This window comes from Euprymna scolopes, chromosome 36, assembly GCF_053919585.1.
Source record: "Euprymna scolopes isolate OS-2025 chromosome 36, ASM5391958v1, whole genome shotgun sequence".
Lineage (NCBI taxonomy): Eukaryota > Metazoa > Mollusca > Cephalopoda > Sepiida > Sepiolidae > Euprymna > Euprymna scolopes.
Window position 1 is genome coordinate 56,280,461 of NC_136517.1, and position 21,716 is coordinate 56,302,176.

At 34.6% G+C, this 21,716-nt stretch overlaps 1 protein-coding gene across 6 annotated transcripts in view; it reads right to left on the reverse strand.

Moving 5' to 3' along the window:
- Positions 1-21,716, reverse strand: part of LOC145260509 (tubulinyl-Tyr carboxypeptidase 2-like) — a 99,917-nt gene that overhangs the window by 60,810 nt on the left and 17,391 nt on the right. For 4 of the 6 annotated variants that reach the window (XM_080118631.1, XM_080118634.1, XM_080118635.1 and 1 more), the window contains exon 2: positions 17,809-18,043. In XM_080118631.1, coding sequence (XP_079974757.1) covers positions 17,809-18,043 — 235 coding nt within the window. Of the gene's footprint in view, positions 1-17,808; positions 18,044-21,160; positions 21,283-21,477; positions 21,500-21,716 lie in introns of those variants that run through there. The other 2 variants (XM_080118633.1, XM_080118632.1) reach the window with 2 other exon arrangements.

Sequence of the window (21,716 nt, forward strand, 5' to 3'; positions counted from 1 at the left end):
TCCCCTCTAACTACTTTAACATGTCCGGATATCTCCCACTCTGCCGTAAGGACTCTGAGAGACATATACACGGGCTTGGAGTCTATATTCAAAACACCCTCCCTTTAACTAGAGAAACAAAACTAGAATCGGATGATCAAGCCTTTATGTGCTTTAGACTTTACATGCAACATAACATTAGTTACTTTTATTTTCTCTACCGCTCTCCCTCGACCCAGACGTGTATCCTAATAAATAAAGTCTCTGACAGCATAGATACAGTACTTTCCCTCGACACAAGTGCATGTATTTGGTGACTTCAATGTCCACCACAACAACTGGCTTGGATTTTCTACTTAGATGGTAGCACAACACATAGCTTCTCTATATCTCATTCCCTATCACAGATGGTTACATTTCCAACCCGCTCCCTGACCAGCAAGAACAACACGCATCACTTTTAGATCTGCTTCTGACCACAGTTCCCGATGATTGTGTTACGAATGCCCACAGCCCATTTGGGTATGCTGATCATGTAATGATAATAATTGAAATCGCCTTAAACTCTAGAGCCAAAACGGAAGAGCCATTGCTCAAAACAACGAGATATTATAAAAAGGCTGACTAGGAAGCCATCAGGGATCTCATCAGAGACACCCCATGGCGAAATATCTTTTCACTTCCTGCTGAACAGTGTGCAAAAGAGACCACTGAATGGTTCGAAACAGCAATTGAAGCACATGTTCCCATGCAGAAATTTTATAGCACGCTCCACTTTCCTAATGGTTTACTTCTACTTGTGCAGCTGCAATTGTTCAAAGGCAGCATGCATACCGCAGATTTAATAGACATAAGTTCAGTTCAAACAGACAGAAATATATAGAAGCCAGAAATAACTGTTAGAAAGAAATAGCGACAGCTAAGAGAGAATTTACTAAAACCACCAAAAAACGCATTGCAGCACAGAAATTAGGAACCCGAGACTTCTGGAAAATCTACACCAGTGTAGTAAATAATGGGCAATCAACAATTCCTCCACTATCCAACAATCATGAGGTTGTTTGCTCAGCAACCGAGAAGGCTAACATGCTTGCCAGTCGGTTTGCCTCCAACTCCACACTGGACCCTCTCCCTGACTTTCCTTTGAGAACAGACGCCATACTAAATGATCTGAAAATCACCTCTTCTCAGGTGTATGCTATTATAAAAAATCTTTACATTTCAAAAGCATGTGGACCTGATCTCATCCTGGCTGTGTTATTAAAAAAGTGTTCCGCCGAAGTAGCTCCAGTTCACCCCAAACTTTACAACAAATGCCTTAATGAATCTTGCTTTCCTGCCTGCTGGAAAACTGCTTCTGTGGTACCAGTTTTCAAGAATTCTGGTGAAAGAACTGACCAAGTAAATTACCGCCCCATTAGCCTCCTCCCACTTTTCGCCAAAATATTTGAGTCCATAATTAACCAACCTCTAGTTCAACACCTTACAGATGCTAAACTTCTGACCGACCAACAATATGGATTTAGGCAAGCCCGCTCTACAGCAGACATCCTAACTGTAATCTCTGAGCATATATACCATTCACTTGACAAAGCAGGCGAGGGTAGAGCGGTAGCTCTAGATATATCTAAGGCTTTTGACAGGGTATGGCATAAAGGTCTTCTCAGGAAAATCAGATCATACGGTATTACTGGAAGAATACATAACGTAATTAAATCCTTCTTAGATAAGAGAAAAATCCAAGTTATCCTCGATGGTCGTACATCTAAACAATATGATATAAATGCGGGAGTGCCTCAGGGGTCTATCCTTTGATCTCTATTATTCCTAATATTCATAAATGACCTCCCTGACAAAATTGTCTGTGAGATAGGTATATATGCTGATGATACCATGCTCTATAACAGACACAACAGGAAAACAAATGAACACATATCTAAAGAAATGGCAGAAACACTAGAGGATGACCTCCAATCTGTAGTGGAATGGGGACAAAAATGGATGGTCACCTTAAATGCTGCCAAGACTAAACTTGTTTCCTTCAATAAGTACAAGAAACCTTCTCTACCACCAATAGCAATGGCCAAAGACTCTTTATCTGAAAGTACATCTTTTAAACTCCTCGGCCTAATATTCACAGGAAACATGAGTTGGAACAATTACACTTAGAGCATTGCTAGGACTGCTGCAAAAAAGGTAGGTTCTCTCTACCATGCTAGAAAGCTATTAATGCCCGAAAGTATCCTGTACCTCTATAAGGCCACCATTCGCCCATGTATGGAGTATTGTTGTCATATTTGGGCTGGTGCATCTGCTTCTAGTCTCTCGCTCCTAGACAAGGTTCAAAAGAGAGTCGCCAACCTAATAGGTCCTGAACGGCCATCTAAACTTCAGCCTCTGTCCCATTGACAAAATGTAGCATCCCTCTGCTTGTTCTGACTGGCTAACATTCCCACAAGACTTTTAGGGAGCAGATAAATCAATGCGCCCTGTTAGCTGATAGGTCAGCCTGTGACTGAAGAACTCAGAGGGGAGAGGGCATTGATTCACCAGAGAAAATAGTTAATGGTGAATGCTCCAAAGAACTGCAAGCACTTGTACCCCCTCAACGTAAATACTCCCGACAAACCCGACAAGCAGCTAAATCCCACCCCTTCACAGTAGAGATCCCTAGATGTAAGAAAGGCTTCTACTCCAGTAGTTTCTTCCCCAGGACCGTTAGACTTTAGAATCTCCTTTTGGGTTCCTGCTTCCCCAACTGTACTGACATGCAGAAGTTCAAGTGTAACGTGAACCGACATCTTGCTGCCCAACTCTCCACATAGTACCCCTGTAGCTTATGACCCTGATAGTAGCCCCCTACATCAAAGTGGCAATGTGCCTTGTTTGGGGTGAAAATGTAAAACAAAAAAAAAAACATGATATGAGTAAAAAAAGGATTTTCCGGGAAAAGTCTGGTTGCCCTCCTAAGGGTGCCTTTTGGATTAAAATGGCTAAAATTGACACTTTTGTGCTTATTAAAAAAAATTGATACCTTGGTATTTTTATAAAACTTTCTGAAAGGTTTTAACCAACTGATTTCTATATAATTTCGTTTGTCTATACTTTGCGATAACTCTTGGGTGTGCCCTAAGGGCTCTTTTAGGGCTAATAAAAACACTCCATTTTTGGGACAATTTTACCATATTTGTCCAAAATTTTCTGTGTATTTCTGTGTAATTTTCAGTTTTGCATGGTGCTGAACTCAGATTTAAATATGTTACGGCTTTGGGGACTTTTGGGGCTAAATGGGGAGGGGGCAAATGATGGACTTAGTCATATCCTTTTTTTGCAGGGTACAGAACTTACATATGTTAAGGCCTAAAACTGCACCGTTTGCACCGTTTGTTCATTTTCACCAGAATTTAACGTCCCTTGGGTAACCTTTGGGGCTAAATGGGGGTGGGGGGGGTGCTGAACTTAGTCCTTTTTTGTGCCTTGTTCACTGTGCATGCTTCACTTGTTTATATTAAAATCAGTTTCATTGTTCAGATGATCCAGGTATGGGTCAGTTCTGTTAAAATAAAAAGTCGCATTGTACTACACAAACACTGTCGTTTATTTGGTCCCTCTACCTGAACGTTGTTTTGTTCTAGAACTGTTTGAGAATCAATGAATGTTATCTGAATTCTAATTTATAATGTTTATATGTTGATAAGGAAAATCATTAAGTTCTTTAAACTTTCCTGTAATGTACTTATTTACAATGCCTCCCCATGGGACAGAGTTAGACACCAGGGTCGTTTTTTAACGTGGAGAAAAGGTACAAAAATAAAAAAATTATCTCAGTCGTGAAGGACTGCTCCTCCACCAAAAGAGAACAAGAAATGGAAGTGCAGCATCTGAAAAGTGATTTTTGGGAACCACACGTAAATATGGACAAACACTGTTGTGATTTTCGGAATTTGAATACAATATTTAAAATTTTAATCAATTATATCATGAATGTTATAATCTACTGAATTTGGTTATGAATGCTGATATATAAAGTTTTTTCCGCTGTACTTTTGTGTTCAACAACCTTTTCTAAACTAAAATCTGTTTCATCAGTCATAAGGACCAGACATTGGTCCGTATTGTTAAAATAAAAAAGTATTATGAATCGATTTCATCGATTCTAATATTTAATTCTGATCAGTATTTTATGTTTGATTATTATCTATATATATAAAAGGCAAAACGCATGTGAAAGTTTTGTATGCCCAAGAAAGGCTTTTTTCAGGAGGTTCCCGAGGGGGGCGGTAATATCGCTTAGAACTTCTTATATACACTGTAGATCATAATATGCACAAATTGTGAATGCACATCGCAGCTAGATTTATTTACATCAAGTTTTACACAATTCTTGCTATTTCGGCCCCTCTTGTGTTGACTCTGCTTTTTCGTATAAAAGCGAAACTGGTGAAATTAAGGCGCGATTTTCGGCCTATGGGCCGGTAGCGTCCAGTAAGCAATAGATGTTTGGTCAATATCGGTTTTCACCGTCATATCAGACAATTGCTTTCATTTGGATACTCCCCTAATAAAGGGGGAGCTGGTTTTCCCCAACACATTGGGGAAACAAAACCAGACAAAGTTGGGTAAAAAGAACTATCCCACAGTAAAATCAAGTGCGGATTGGACCTCATTACATACGCACTTAAAAACTGTCTTGCAAGCGTGATGTTTGACCTCAATTTGAAGTCATTCACTTTTTAACCGTTAAGTTTAACGCCTTACGTTGCTTCTGTCACCATAGGGAGGGGGGAGAGAAGATAATCAGGCGTGTTTACTTGCGATGATAACGTCATTATCGTATGTTATAAAAGATGTGTATATTATATTTATGATATACTACAGTAACATAAGATGTCATATTCCAAAAATCACATGGCTGAACTGCTGATTCCAAAAACAGGTAAATAAATCAGTGCACGCTAAGGGCTTATTTGTAACATTCCAAAAATCACGTAAATATATCAAGTAATACTGAGTTAAGGAGAAGGGGGAGTAAAGTCACTGGAATGCTAAGACTAATACAACACTCAGGAATTCATGTTAAAGTAATGATTGCCTAATCCCTAACTGTGATAATGTTTTCATGTATTAATTTCGAAAATTAGTATATTTAAATCAGTGGGGTGGGGGATATGAAATCAGTCCCGGAAATGGCTGAAACCATTTACAATTAAAAAATTACTTTATTCATGTATATTTTTAACTGTGGGGTGGAGGGATATAAAGTCAATCCCGGAAATGGCTGCAACACTTTACGTTTTAGACATGACTTTATTAAATGTATATTTTTAACAGTGGGTTGGGGTATAAGAAGTCAGTCCCGGAAATGGCCGAAACCGATTACAATTTAAACATTACTTAATTCCATGTATATTTTTAACAGTGGGGAGGGTGGATATGAAGTCAGTCCCTGAAATAGCTGAAACAGTTTACGATTTAGATATTACTTTATTTCATGTATATTTAAAACAGTGGGGTGAGGGATATGATGTCAGTCCTGGAAATGGCTGAAACAGTTTACAATTTAAATATTACTTTATTTTCATGTATTTTTTTAACATTCGGATGGGGGATATAAAATCAGTCCTGGAAATGACTGAAACCGTTTAGGATTTTAACATTACTTCATTTCATGTATATTTTTAACAGTTGGGTGGGGTATATGTAGTCAGTTCCGGAAATGGCTGAAACAGTTTACGATTTAGACATTACATTACCTCATGTATATTTTTATCAGTGGGGTGGGGGATGTGAAATAAGTCCTGGAAATAGCTGAAACCGTTTACGATTTAAACATTACTTTATTTCATGTATATTTTTAACAGTGGGATTATGAAAAATGATTTTCTAAATTAATAACATATCCAAGAATTATGAAAAATGATGAAATGTGAGGATTGGTCTGTTTGTAATGAAATAATCGGCCCAGACAATATATCAAAGTTATTATTTTAGTAAAGGGTGAGGCGATAATGTGGGTTACAAATATCAAAAATGATTGTCGAAATTAGTAACATATCCAAGAATTATGAAAAATGATGAAATGTGAGTAAATTGATTGGTGCATTTGTAATTAAATAATAAACCCAGACAATATATCAAAGTTATTATTTTTGTAAGGGGGTGGCGATAATGTGGGTTACAATTATGAGAAATGAATGTCGAAATTAGTAACATATCCAAGAATTATGAAAAATAATGAAATGTTAATTAATTGAGTGGTGTGTTTGTAATAAAATAATCAAACCAGACATTATATCAAAGTTATTATTTTCGTAAGTTGGGGCAAGATGAAATAAATGAAAGAAAAGAAAAGAATTGCTTAACAAAGCCAAGCAAAATAGATATTAAAAAAGATTTTGTGATTAAAATTATGTTTATGAATCATAATTATAAATCAGCACAAGTGAAAAAATTATCCAATTGAATTCTTATTCTAAAATTTGGAAAGGTGATAGTCGGAGATTCGAATTTGAATGGATGAAGAAAAAAAAAGAAACGAAAAAGGAAGAGGGAGAGATAGAAACAAAGTGTGTGGGGGGGGGGGAGAAAAAGAAAAAGAAAAAAAGAGAGATATAGCAACGAAACCTATTAAAACCCAGACAAATCTTCCTTTTCTTTCATTTATTTCATCTTGCTTCATCTGTCTCCGGAAATTGTTTTTTATTCACAAATTTAAATTACATTGAAATGGATTATGAAACTTATATATCAAAAAACTATAAAATTATATGTTTATTAAAGAAAACATCTTCACCAGACTGATATAATAAAATATTTACCAGATATCTCATCGAACCAAAGGAGATACCAAGGAATCCTGCCTACTTCGGATTATTTCTTATACTTTGGAAGATTTATGACATGCATTGGATTCTTTTACTTCCCTGCTACCAAATACTCTCACTTCAGGATTTACCATTCAATTTGTATATGAAGTTCAATATCCTTTTCATTCTGAACCAATATATAATTTCCCTTACTCTATGATTTAAAAACTTTTAATAATGATTTTCTATGTTTATTACATATAGTAAATTGGGTATAAACCATTATAGCATTTGCTAATATTTTTTTCCTCTGAGGAGATGGTTAAATATCGAAAACCTATAGGTTAAGGAAATATACTTATTGAAATGTATTCTTTGTCTTGCATGTAATAAAAATTCTAGATTTGAAATTTAATCGTTTCACATCATAAATTTTAAATTACTAAATTATGATATATATATATATATATATATATATATATAAAGAGAGGGGGAGAGAAGAAAACAATTTAAGACTAAAGTATACTTTACATGAATTTATTGTTTGACAGGATACTAAAATAAGAAATATTAAAATTTCCTTAATTTGCAAAGTTTCAAAGACGTGCCTCTTCTAATCAGAGGAAAGATATTAGCAAAGGAATATTATAGTTGTTATATTCCTAAATACTTAGGAAATAAAGACAAACGTGAGTTACACCGAGTGGTATGTGTAATGGGGTTTATTTATAATACAGAAACGTAAGGCTGCTCGCCTAAGGTAAATAGAAGTACATAGTAACAAGTATGGGGAAGAAAGTCTGATAATCAACACGTAAGACTATCCGTCTTACTGCGACTGCTTGTCTGCCCCTGTCTGCCGCTGTCTGCCAAACAGTCCAATATATATATACAGTTTGTAACCGGTGTATAGCCAGTTATGTTCCTTCACAACACCTCCCCCTGAAGCTGAAATCTTCCTGATTTTAGCTTAAATACCTCTTCCTTTTAGGGTCAGGGCTTAATCTCCTGGTAACTTTTCTCTTTCTTGCGCTTTTCCTTCTGGTCAGCGTTACCCGGGGTAAAGGTTTCTGTCCAGCCCGTATGGTCGGTTCAGGCGAAATATTCATTGTTTGCGGTACACACGCTGGTTTTGGTATATCAAAAATATCGCACAATGTTTCCATTGGTGTCTCTTCCACATTTGGAGACAGTCTGGGACGTATTTGATTTCTGTGTCTTTTGCAGACAAAACTTAATCCTTGGATGGTATAGACCATGCTCCCAATCCTTTTTTTGATAATACCTTCAACCCACTGATTTCGTCCATTTTGAAAATTTTTGAAATATACATTTTCACCTGGGGAGAAGCACTTGGTATTAAGGTTTTCTTTTTTGAAAACTTTCTTTTTCTCTGGTAGCAGCCTATCGAAGACAGATCTTATCTTTCTTGCAAACATTAGCTCAGCCGGGGAAGAATTGACATTATTATTAGGATTTGGTGTCACCCTGTAAATTGCTAAAAATGTTTGAATACATTGTTCGTCTGTGTCCGTAGTAAGATTTTTCTTAAGTGCCCTTTTAAACGTATCTACAAATTTTTCGGCCAACCCATTCGATCGTGGATGGTACACAGGTGTTGTCATATGTAGAATATTTAGTGAGTCACAGAATTCTTTGAATTCATGAGCAGTAAATGCTGTTCCATTATCGCTCACTAAGGTTTTTGGCACTCCAAAACGGCTAAAAATTTCATTAAGCGCACTCACAGTGTTTTTTGCTGTTGGATGTCTAAACTTAAATATTTCTGGCCATTTTGAAAAAGAATCTACAATAATCAAGTAAAAATAACCATTTATAGGTCCCGCATAATCAATATGCAGACGTGACCAGGGTAGGTCCGTCTTTGGCCATGGCGTCGTTTTTACTGGAGGATCTCGAGCTGCTAATTGACATCCTCTGCATGTCTTGACACATTTTTCAACTTCCTTGTCCATACCAGGCCAGTACACATATCCTCTCATAAGGGATTTCATTCTCGAAATGCCCGGATGACCTGTATGAAATTCCTTCAGAATTTTCCTCTGTAACGTTAGTGGAATTACGATCCTCTCACCATACATGAGCACATCTTCACAGATGGAAAAAGGCGTTGTTTGATCTACCTTTTTATTTTTTTTTATCCATCCCAATTGATTTTTCATTTTCTTAATGAAAATGTCATTTACTGCCTCTTTTTTTATTTTTTCGAAAGTTACCGGAAGTTCACGTATCATATTACACATTGAACTTGTACATTCACTTTCGTCTTTAAGCGCAGCAATTACCGTTTCTTCGAAACTTTCGCTTCTTTTAGGGATCAACCGTGATAATGCATCTGCGTGTCCTAACTTTTTTGAGGATACATGTTCCATCTTAAACTGATAGTTTAAGAGGGTTACAGCCCATCGCTGTAATCGATTCGCAGTATGTGTGGGAATGCCTTTCTTTTATCCAAATATGGTAAGTAGGGGTTTATGGTCGGTTTGCAAAATAAAAGATCGTCCATGGAGAAATCGATTGTACTTTGTAATTCCAAATATTATCGACAGCGCCTCTTTTTCAATTTGGCTGTAATTTTTCTCCGCTGCAACCAACGTTCTTGAAGCATGGGCGATAGCTTTTGTCCTACCATCCTCATACTTGTGAAGTAATACAGCGCCAACACCGTAATCACTGGCGTCCGTTGCTAGTATTAGTTCCTTTTCTGGATTGAAATGTGCCAATGCTAAGTCTGACAGTAGACATCTTTTGATATTTTGGAAAGCAGATTCACATTCCTTATTCCAGTTCCATTTAACACCCTTTTTCAGTAACTCGTTAAGAGGAGCTCTTAAATTATGTATGTTAGGGATGTAAATTGCATAGTATTGAACTAATCCCAAAAACGATTTTAATTTTGTCACTGAATCTGGAGCAGGCATCTTTTCAATTGCTTCAGTCCTTTGTGGATCCGGTCTTCGACCCTCTTTGTCGATTATTTGACCTAGATATTTAATTTTTTTCATAAAAAAATCGCATTTTTCTGGGCTCAATTTAAAACCAAATTCCTGTATTCTTTTGAATACTTCTTTTACATGCTTCTTATGATCTTGCAAATTTTCACTTTTAATTAGGATATCGTCAAGGTAGGCCATTGAAAATTCCAACCCTGCCAGCATCGTGTCCATAATTTGCTGGAAAATAGCAGGAGCAACCTTTAATCCAAAAGGAAGCCTCTTTAGCTTAAAAATGCCCTTATGAGTATTTATGCCTAAGTATTTGGAGCATTCATCGCTGATCTTAATTTGCAAGTAAGCATCTGAGAGGTCTATCTTAGAAAAAAATTTTCCTCCGTTAAGCTTAGCGAACAGATCTTCTGCGGACGGAAGGGGATAATTATGGTCCAATAGACAGTCATTTAAACCCGTTGAAAAATCTCCACAGACCCTTATTCTGTTATTTTTTTTCTTTACATACACGGTTGGACTTGCCCAATCTGTGTGGTTAACTTTTTCAATGACTTCCAGTTGTTGAAGTCTATCCAACTCTTTTTCGATTGCGTCCATCGCTGAAAAAGGCACATTCCTTTTAGGTTTGAATACTGGAGTGGCATTTTTCTTTAATTCAAATTTTGCCTCTGTCTTAATACAGAGTCCTAGTCCTTCGGCAAAAACATTGGGAAATTCAGTTTTCAAATCCTTCAGGAAGTCTTCCCTTTGGTTTGCTTTTTCTGCAGTTAAAACGTTACAAAACGAATTTATGGGTTTCTCCCATAAATTAAACAGGACAATCCAATCTACCCCAAACAGGCATGTATTCTTTCCTGGTACGACGTACACTTTGGATTTATGAGTCTGGTTAGCGAATGTCACTTTGCATTTTAATTCTCCCTTGAACTCTAATCTTTTGCCGCACACACTTCTCGCCGTCTTTCTGGTTTTCGTTAATTCAGGTCGACCTATCCTTTTCCATATATCTTCATTTATAATACTAATATCTGCACCGCTATCCAGAAGCAATGTAACCAGATGTCCATTTATCCGAACATCAACATATTTCCGTCTTTCGCAGCTTTTTTCTTTATTCATGCGAAGCGTATTTACATTATCGGTCCCTTGTCTTTTCTTCTGGGCACAGTATGTTCCCTTGTGACCTCTGAGACCACATTCATAACATATTTTGTTCCTAAACCAGCAGGTCTTATTGTTGTGTCTTAAACTACCACAACATTTACACTTTAGCTTTGGGTCTTTGTATCCTTTAAGGATCCTGTGTTCTTGGAACCTGGACTTTCTTGTGGTCCCTTGCCTTTTTACTTGCTGCACCTTAAAAATATTTTTCTCTTCAATGCGAGTGTTGTCTTTCTTTATGTTAATCAGACGTTGACACTCTTCAGTGACTTTTTGCAATGTTATGTTAGGATCCGCCTCCATAATTGTTAGGATCCGTGAACGTATATCTTTGTCCCTTGGTGCTGTGAGACCTTGTACAAAGATTAAACATTTAAATTGGTCTGCGGAAATTTCATTCAATTTAAATGATTCGCATAAACAGTTCACAGTGCAAGCATATTCTAGATAGTCTTCAGCTTCTGCCTTCTGAATGTTCAAACATTTGTATCTAGAGTGAAATAGGCTATCCCTTTTATCAAATATTTTCGACAAGGTACTAATTGTTTCCTCGAACGAAACCTCCTCCGGTTTTTTTGGTAGAATTAGATTTGCATACTTGGTGTTTTCATCAGTACCCAGTTTTTGTAGTAGCAGGGTAACTTTTTCCTCATCGGTCCAGTCTAAACATCTTTTCGTAAAAATTGTTTCGTATCTTCTGTAGTATGCAGGGAAAGTAACACCAGTATCCGGGGAGTAACGAAATTCCGTTAGTGAATTTGAAATACCCTCGGCAGAAAAATTAGTCTTCTTCCCGGTCGACGTTAGAATTAGCTTTTCTAAATTCTTTTGCTGTGTCGACATTTGTCGTTGTAGTATGTTTGTTTGTTCTTGTTGTGCCTCTAAAGTTTTTTGTGTTCTTTCTTGTTGTTGTTGCAGCTGTTGCTGTAGCTGTTGTTGTTGAATTTGTTGTTGTTGTTGTTGTTGCGCTAAAAATTGTTGAGTCATTTTTGTCTGTTCCTGGATGCTAAGGGCTAGAGCCTTAGTTAACTCTGCTAATTGTTCCATGTTAGCTTCTAGTACAAAAATGTCTTTTCGAATTCTACACAATAATTCCAAAGAAAAATCGTAAATTTACGTATATCGTAAATTAGTAGCAATATGCAGACACAACACGTTTCAACAAAGTTCATCCATAGTAATTCAACAGGCTTTGTAAAATAATTCTTTTTTTTTTTTTTTTTTTTTTTTTTCAACAACGTAAGTTCATACACAAAATATTTCTTACTTCCCACGACAAATAGTTCCAATTATTTATATAAAGGCAATAACAAACAATTAATTTTCCAAAAAAAAAAAAATATATGGCTGCCGTTCCCACGTGGCATAAAATGGTACAATAGTTGTTGTATTTATATTTTTTCTTTCGAAACTCGTAATCCTTTAGTGTAGTTTCGAATTCAACTTGCGACCATTTTTTTTTTTTTTTTTTTTTTTTTACTTGTCAAAATAAATATAAATTCCACTTTACCTTGAACATGTTTCTATAATTTCTTGTGAGTTCTTTACGAAGAAAAATCCGTACTTTTCGCTACTTTAGGTAGGAAAAATTTTTTAATTCATTGACGCACGTGGTCAAAAATCCTTGTGTAGTTTGTTTTTTTCGTAAAACAAAAAATCCTTGCATTGTACACAGTCCTTGGTACGGTAATTTATCTCTGTTAAGAGAAAGAACATCCTTTCGTCGCCATTGTTATATTCCTAAATACTTAGGAAATAAAGACAAACGTGAGTTACACCGAGTGGTATGTGTAATGGGGTTTATTTATAATACAGAAACGTAAGGCTGCTCGCCTAAGGTAAATAGAAGTACATAGTAACAAGTATGGGGAAGAAAGTCTGATAATCAACACGTAAGACTATCCGTCTTACTGCGACTGCTTGTCTGCCCCTGTCTGCCGCTGTCTGCCAAACAGTCCAATATATATATACAGTTTGTAACCGGTGTATAGCCAGTTATGTTCCTTCACAACAATAGTGAATCTATGAATTTGCATATGAATCTGGCATAAATCGAAATAGTATTATATGAAAACTAGTCACAGATGAAAAAATAAAAATAGTGCAGAGTTCATGAAATGGAGAAAAGAAATGATAAATAAAGTGAATTAAAAATTGAAGATTAAAAACACAGATGAAAGGATATGGAGTAGTTAAGTATTTTCAAGACTCTGTTTCCTATTATATATATATATATATATATATATATATATATATATATATATATATATATATATATATATATAATAAACAAAATAAGGAATATATTGATGTATATGAATTTGTTTATCAATTCAATAAGAAAAGCATCAAAGTGGAGAGATTATAAATGCTCTTTATCCTTATGCATTTTTCCTTTTCTGATGAGAAGCATTAGGCTTCGAAATACCTAGTTACAACGAGCATTTATAATTAAAATATATAATATATAGTATTAATATTAATATATATTAATATTAATACTATATAATTAATATCCCATTGATATTTTTCCTTATTGAACTGACAAAATATAAATTATTATATTTTGCCTATGCTGCTAGTATAAAAATCACATTGTACTGCACAAAGACTGTCGTTTATTTGGTCCCTCTATCTGGACATTAAACCTTATGTATAGAATCCTTATTTTAATTTTGGTAAAAATCCATCATATGGTTTTGATTCTTAAGGCTTAAGGTGTTATAAGAAGAAATTGAAACGCAGAGAATATAGTATAATTGGCGTCTAATGACTATGGATAAAATCTGAAATATTTGAATTTTCTAATGAGAGACGGTGCCTCAAAACTTAAAAATACTTTGAAAATTTGGAAACATTTATTTATTAATCTCTTATAGTGCTGCGACTTTAAAAAGTAATAAAAATCATACACAAGAATTTATTAAACTCTCTTGTAATGTCATAAAATGCCCTCTATCTCCCTTTCTCTCCACTTTTCTCCCCCTCCCTCTTTCTTCCCTTCTTTCTTTCTGTCTCTTTTAACTATTTACATCATCCGCCTCCTTCTACTACCTCTCTTATCATTCGACTCTTATTCATACCACTCGTCCTATCTCCTACCATCTAATACAGTTATGTACAAACTGAAAGTACACAGTGAAAAGCGATCAAGAAAAAAGATTTTTATATTATTTGTAAGTTAAATTTAAACATTATAAAAATAGAAAAACTAAAAACTTCCCAAAATGGAAAAAAAATGTTAAGATACAAGCAGTCCCCCCCCCCACTCCGAGTGATTAATGCAGATTTCGTATTTATTATTACCTTATATTGGACCCAATATATAGTAATGCTTTAAAAAGTAAAAAAAAAAAAGAAAAAGAAAAAAAAATTGACTCGTGCATTAGGTGTGTCAGAATTTTGGGGGAATTTTTGACACCTCTAACACAAAACTGCGAATAAAATATAAAAATACTCGTAATTTCTCCTTTTAAAGTGGGTTGTTTATTTTCTTTATGGAATATACTTCCAAAATAAACTATTAAAGTTGTTTAAAAAATAATAGAAATATTATTTTTTATTAAAAAAAACAAACAGTGTTTACAAAGTGCCTGCGCGTTCATGTAGTCATTTTTTTATGCAATCAATTGAATTTTACGAGTTAATTTTTTTCAATTTTTAAACTTTAAAAATCTATCAAAATTTTTCTAATGGTTCAATTTTTACGATATTTTCAGATTCAATGTGAAATTTTATGCTCTTTCCAATAAACCGCATATAATATTCTGGACAAGCGTTTTTTTTTTGTAAAATTCACCCCCACCTCCATTTTGAAATGTCTATTAAAATGAAAATAATTAATTTTCTCACCTTAAATTTATATATCACAAAATGAAGATAAAAGATCAATAAATAAAATAAACTAATTTAAAACAAAAAAAAAGAATAGTTATTTGCAAATTTACCTGTAAAGTCTAAAGTTTAAAACCCTTTTTTAAAAAAACACGTTGAATTTTTTTTTTAAGTGAAACCTTGTTATATTGTCTAGAAAAGTTCGTACAATTACGACAATTTTTTCTATTTCATTCAATGTTTTTTTTAGATATTTAAAAAAAAATTCACTCCATAAAGAAGTAATAAAATATATTAAATCAAAAACTCATATATTTCTTTGAGAGAAGAAAAAAAATCGAAAATTCGTCGAGTGTTTTTTTTTTAAGGTAAAAACTGATAAGTAAAATGTGATCATTTTCCACCTATTGTGATCCATTTTTTTCAAGCACAAGGCTTGACGGCTCACGCGTATGTGTTGTTATTTTACGTTTTATAGCCCTTTTATTCATCCGTATTTCAAAACAGGAATAAAAGCAATAAACACCGGCTTACTAACGTAATGGCGGTCTTTTAAAATGGTTGTTAAAAAAATTATTTTATTTAAGAAATACATGGAATATAAAATATGAATATGGATAAATTCTGATAAATGAAGAATGGAGGTATTTTATATAAGTAAGTGATTTCTTTTGAATTTATATATATTTATTATATTTAGATTAAGTTAAAATTCGTTGAATTTCGTGAAATCTTTTTTAAAGAAAACCGATTAAAAAAAATATTGTATCTTTTTCGATAAAACCTTTTATTATTTTAAAGTTTGGTCTTCACTCCTTTTATTAAAAAAAATTAGAGTTTAAATTACATTATTCATATTGTTATAAGCTTCGAAAGATAGCGAGTCTATTAGTCACTCCTTTTTTTAATGGCGACTTCTGACACTCCTACTCGTGTACCACTACCGAGAATCGAAACCAAAACGTTTAGCTTATGAATAACTTTTTCCTTTCCTGAACTATGAGGACATGTTTGCTGCAAGGCTAAAAATTAAAACATGAACCAGTACGTTACGCCTGCATATTTGTAATGCCGTCGTTCAACCTTCACTTGGTAAATTTAATTTTTTTAAATTTCACACTTTTTGCACCGATTTTCCCGGCTAAAACCCAAATATAAAGTTTCGCATGGGTTCGAATACCCTATATATTAAGTTTCATGTCTGTAGACCAAAAACTGACAGAGGAGTTTTGTAAGCAAAATTTTTTTAAACAAATACCATTTAAAAAGGGAAAATTTTTCCGAAATTAATAATGGAATACATTGCATGAATACAAGTAAGACATTTTACCATACAACTGAATAAATATATATATAAAAAAAATAAAAAATAATAAAATATATATATATATATATATATATATATATATATATATATATATATATATATATATACTTATTGATTTGTAAATCGCCACTTGTTCTCGTCTCCTCTTACCAACAGCGACTATAATTCATTCCTCGCATTGTGACAGCCTTCTAAATCTCTTTTACATACCTATCCCACACAATGCTTCAAGCAAACTACATATCAATCCTAAATATATATACGCTTACATAAATATATATAGAAAGAGATTTGTGTTTACTATAACCTTTTTCCGCAAATATTATGCAAGTATTTTAATGGTGGAAGCTCCGACGAACTACAAGCTCTTGTACCCCCTCGACGTAAATACCTTTGTCAAACCCGACAAGCAGCAATGTTCCACTCCTACACAGTAGAAATCCCTAGATGCTAGAAAGCCTTCTACTCTAATAGTTTCTTCCCCAGAACTGCTAGACTCTGGAATTCCATTCTGGGTTTCTGCTTCCCCAACTGTACTGATATACAGAAGTTCAAGTGTAATATGAACACACATCTTGCTGCTCAACTTCCTACATAGTATCCCTGAAACTTATGTCCCTGATACTATCAGCCTCCTACATCAGTGACATTGTGCCTTGTTTGGGGTGAAAATGTAAAAATAGTATAAATCATGTAGAATATCTGCATGAATATAATTACACGTAATAATTAACTAAAGATGATCACCCCCATAAGAAAACCGAAAAAATTAATATGGAATTAATTAAAATGAATGTTTAAAAGAATATGCAAATTAGCTAGATCTTTTGCAGATGAATACAATTCTACGATCCATATATAAAAGGGGTATTTTCTTCTTAAATAAATAGAAAAAAGGGTTTTTAATATGAATATCAATACACAAAAAAAATCACAAATTTATAGGAGCATAGATTTAAAACGGAAATGTCGACATATGGCATTAATATTTTCCTTTTTTTTTTTAAAAAAACGTTTGTAATATAATGTTAACACTAGAATTTACAGGAATAAGATAAAAGAACGCCATTAAAAAGAGTGTTTTTAAAAAGATGTCATTAAAATGAATACCATTAAAGAAAGGAATGTTAAAAATAATGTTATTAAATAGTATGCCATTAAAAAGAATATTGCTAAAGAACGTTAACATCAGTAAAAAGAATGCTATTAAAACGAATGCCATCAAAGAAAGGAATGCCATTAAAAGAATTTTATTAAAAATATCTAATTAAAATTAATGTGATTACAGAAAGAAATATTAAAAAGAATGTGATTTAAAAATAAAGTTATAAAATTATGACATTCATCTTAATAACATTCTTTTTTATATTTGTTATTAAGATGAATGTCATAATTTTATATAATTTCTTTAATTTTAATCACATTTTTAAATGTGATTAAAATGAAAGACATTATATAAAATTATGTTATTAAAATGAATATTGTAAAAGAAAGCAGTGTAATTAAAAAAATGTAATAAAAGATGTGACACCATTAAAAAGAAATGCCATTAAAATAATGTCATAATGAAGATCATCAGAGAAAAGTATGCCATAAAAATGAATGTCATTAAAAAGTTCATTAAATGAAACATTAAAGAAAAAATGCCATAAAAGGAATGCAATTAAAAGAAAATGCCATTAAAAAAGAATAAAGTATGAACAATGAGCAAATAGTTTCCTCCGTTACTTACATAAGGCAGAGTAGATCTTCGTATATTACTGACAACATTATTAATGTGCGGGTGCTTCTTTATAGCATGATCCCACATTCTTTCCCAAGTCTCGTTATCCAGGGGAAATCCATGTTTGTTTATCCAGAAAAGAACGCCGGCGTTCGTTTCTGCTTCATCGTCATCCTCGTCGTTTGAACTCGATAAAGGCTTCATTGCTTGCTTAGTGAATGATTCGGGCAATCCTCGTTGTTCCCTTAAGTGCATGGAAAGAAGAGGTAGAGAAAATATAAATCAGATTTAATAGCAAACTGATTTTAGCAAAAAATAATAAAATAAATAAATAAAAATAACAAAACAAACAAATAAATAATCTGATGAAAAGATACAACACAATATTATAATATACTAGCTGATCCGACCCGGCGTTACCCAGGATGCAGTGAAATCATTTTAGGTTTAATTTAAATAAAGATAAAATTTAAAATGATTTCACTGCATCTTGGGCAACGCTGGGTCGAATCAGCTAGTATATTACAAGAATATCTTGTTATATCGCTTTTACATAAAGTATATTCAGACATAGGACAAGCTTTTTAATCGGTTTTTGGCTGAAATTTTGGCCACCAAAGGGTTAAAGTTCAAAAGATTTGACCATTGCGGTTTCTCGCAAACTATTCAACCAATTTTGGGTTTAAACATTTGAAATTTTACATGAAGAGTATTCAGACATGCAGCAAGCTTTTTAATCAGTTTTAGGACGAAAATTAGACTGCCAAGAAGTCAAAGTTGAACGAGTTGACCTTTGCAGACTCTACCAAACTCCTCCGCCAATTTTGGGTCTAAACACTTGAAATTTTAGCTGTAGGTAACCTGGATATGAGTCAAACTTTTTAATATACATATACATATGCACATAAAGTTATGAACAGTACAAAACCAGGCTGAACTGAATTTGAATTATTTTACCCAGTGGCCGCCAGCAGTCGACTGTATTTAATTTAGTCGCTTTCAAACCAATGTAAATAATCGCACAAAGAAGAAAAAATCGAAAATTCAAATTACTTAATGAAAGTAATCAAGTAAGAATTCCAGAAAATTTTAATACATTTTTAATTATTAAATTTTACCTGAAAAAGTTTTATTATTATTATTTACTCACTAGGAGTATTCACACAAGCCATTATCAAAGCTTGCTCTTTGAGAACAACTTGTGGTGTTCTCTAGAGTCTGAGTGACAAAAAGTCTCCCCAGATTTCCAGTACTCTCCACCTGTTTCGAGAACCTTTGCAAAAGAATTTGCATTATCGCAACAGCCGCCTACCATTGATTTCTCGTTGGCAGTGACCAGTGGTCTTCACTGGAATTTGGGTGGCAAGGTTCTAATCCTCTTTGCACTCAACCAGCGGAGGTCTGGCTAGTTCTTTTTCTCCTCGGTCGTTCCATCCTCCTTGACCCTCCTCATTTAATTGGTGTGGCGTCAGTTTATGGTCTCTCACACACACACACACACACACACACACACACACACACACACACACACACACACACACACACACACACACACACACACCATCCCTTTTGTGTGTGTGTGTGTATCATACACTTATTATTATTATTATTATTATTATTATTATTATTATTATTATTATTTGGAGTTCTCATACAGGTCTATAGCGGACTAGTGGATATATTATATATATCCCCCAGTCATACAAAATAGGAAAAATGAATTGAATTGAGAAAGAAACGACCAACGCGTTTATTGGAATAAACGAACTAGAATTTATTTCATGAAGAAACAAATGAAAGAAAAAGGTACAGCATGTGTTTAGTTTGGCGTGCGTCTCTCGCTGTTAGCTGGTGAGAGGGAAAGTCTATTGTTGTAGAGAAAGAGAGAGAGAGAGTGAGAAAGTCAATCCAGTTTGGCGTGCGTCTCTCGCTGTTAACTGGTGAGAAGGAAAGTCTATCGTTGTAGAGAAAGAGAGAGAGAGAGAGAGAGAGAGGGCGGGAGGGAAGGAGGGAGAGAGAGAGAGAAAGTCAATCCAGTTTGTCGTGCGTCTCTCGCTGTTAACTGGTGAGAGGGAAAGTCTATTGTTGTAGAGAGAGAGAGTGAGAGAGAGAGTGAGAAAGTCAATCCAGTTTGGCGTGCGTCTCTTGCTGTTAACTGGTGAGAAGGAAAGTCTATTGTTGTAGAGAAAGAGAGAGAGAGAGAGAGAGAGAGAGAGGGCGGGAGGGAAGGAGGGAGAGAGAGAGAGAAAGTCAATCCAGTTTGTCGTGCGTCTCTCGCTGTTAACTGGTGAGAGGGAAAGTCTATTGTTGTAGAGAGAGAGAGTGAGAAAGTCAATCCAGGACATGGAGAGAGAAAGTGTGTAAGGTGTACATACTGTCTGTTGGCTCTTGCCCCACACGTGACGCGCACGGATGCGCGCCCCGAAAGGGAGCAGTTGGTCCGTCGACCGCTCAACTCGGGAACCGAATCGAAAAGAAGGAAACAGCTCAAGTCTCTTGCTTTTGTAGTTGTTTCAGGTGGTCTTTTGTGCATGTGTGGATTTCCTTTAAAGGGAAGTGACGTTGTCCGTGTGTGCGTACGTGTGCGCGTATGTGTGCGCACATGTGTGTACGTTAGCGTGTGTGTGTATGCACATGAATGTGAGTGTATGTACATGAACGTGAATATATATACGTGTGTGTACGTGCGCACGTATGTTTGCGTACGCGTATGTGTATGGCAAGAAACATGGTTTGAAATGTGAACGCGTATTTTTGTGTGAGACTAGAAAAGGCTTGCACAGATCATCATCAGGAAATTACTTGCTGACAACAACCGGTGGAGTCTGGGTGACAACAAGTTTCCCCGGATTTCCAGTACTCTCCACTTTTTTCAATAACCTTTGCAAATGAATTTGCGTTATCGCAACAGCTGTTTATCATTAGTAATGACCGCTGGTCTTCACTGGAATTTGGGTGGCATTATTATTATTATTATTATTATTATTATTATTGTTGTTGTTGTTGTTGTTGTTGTTGTTTTGGTTGTTGCTGGGATCAATTGTTTACCATGTTATTGTTATTATTACTACTGTAGTCGTAGAAGTAGTAGTAGTAGTAGTAGTAGTAGTAGTAGTAAGTAAGTAAGTAAGTAAGTAACAACACCGTTTGGTACAAGAGAAAAACAGTCTTTTGATGGCGGCTTACACCCATGACTTCAAAATAGCAGCGACTGCAAACGAGTGAAATAATTCCATGTTACCAAACAAAACGATCGCCCAAAAAACCATGATGCGGCCTCTGTTTTGAAAGCTCTGCCCGAGAATTTTCTTACGCGCTCTCGCTGTATCAAAGAACTGGAGGAGAAGAAGACGAAACTTACCTCGTTTTGAAGTCCGGCTAAACAAATAATAAATCGAGAGTCAAGTTGAGATTGTAATAATTGTTGTTATTTATAGGTCGTTTATATTGACCCGTCAGCGTTGCTATTGGCAACACTAGTAGAGCAACGGACAGGAGCAAAATCACCACTTCCTTATTTATAAATACTTTTGACTCTGCTTGACATTATAACTAGCGAAATGATATGATTTTCCAGAATAACCAACCTAGCAAAAAAAAAAAAAAAAGAAAAAAAAAAGAAAAAGAAAATGGTTAAAAAATAAATACAAAGGCCAGTTAATTCATTCTTCTATTTACCTGGATGTGATAGAAACATATTCGATAAATGTCACCAAGCGTACAAAAAGTGTAATCTCCTCCAGTATTTTGTTTAATTTTCTATTTTTTTAGCAAAAAATCGACACTCCAAAGGTTATTATCGGGCACACTATTGTTTGCTTCCTCCCGCTCGGTGTATAAACGGGTTGAGGGGTCATTTTTATCCTAGGTGCCGACCCGCCAGCATTTTTTTATTATTTTATTCATATTTTCTTCTT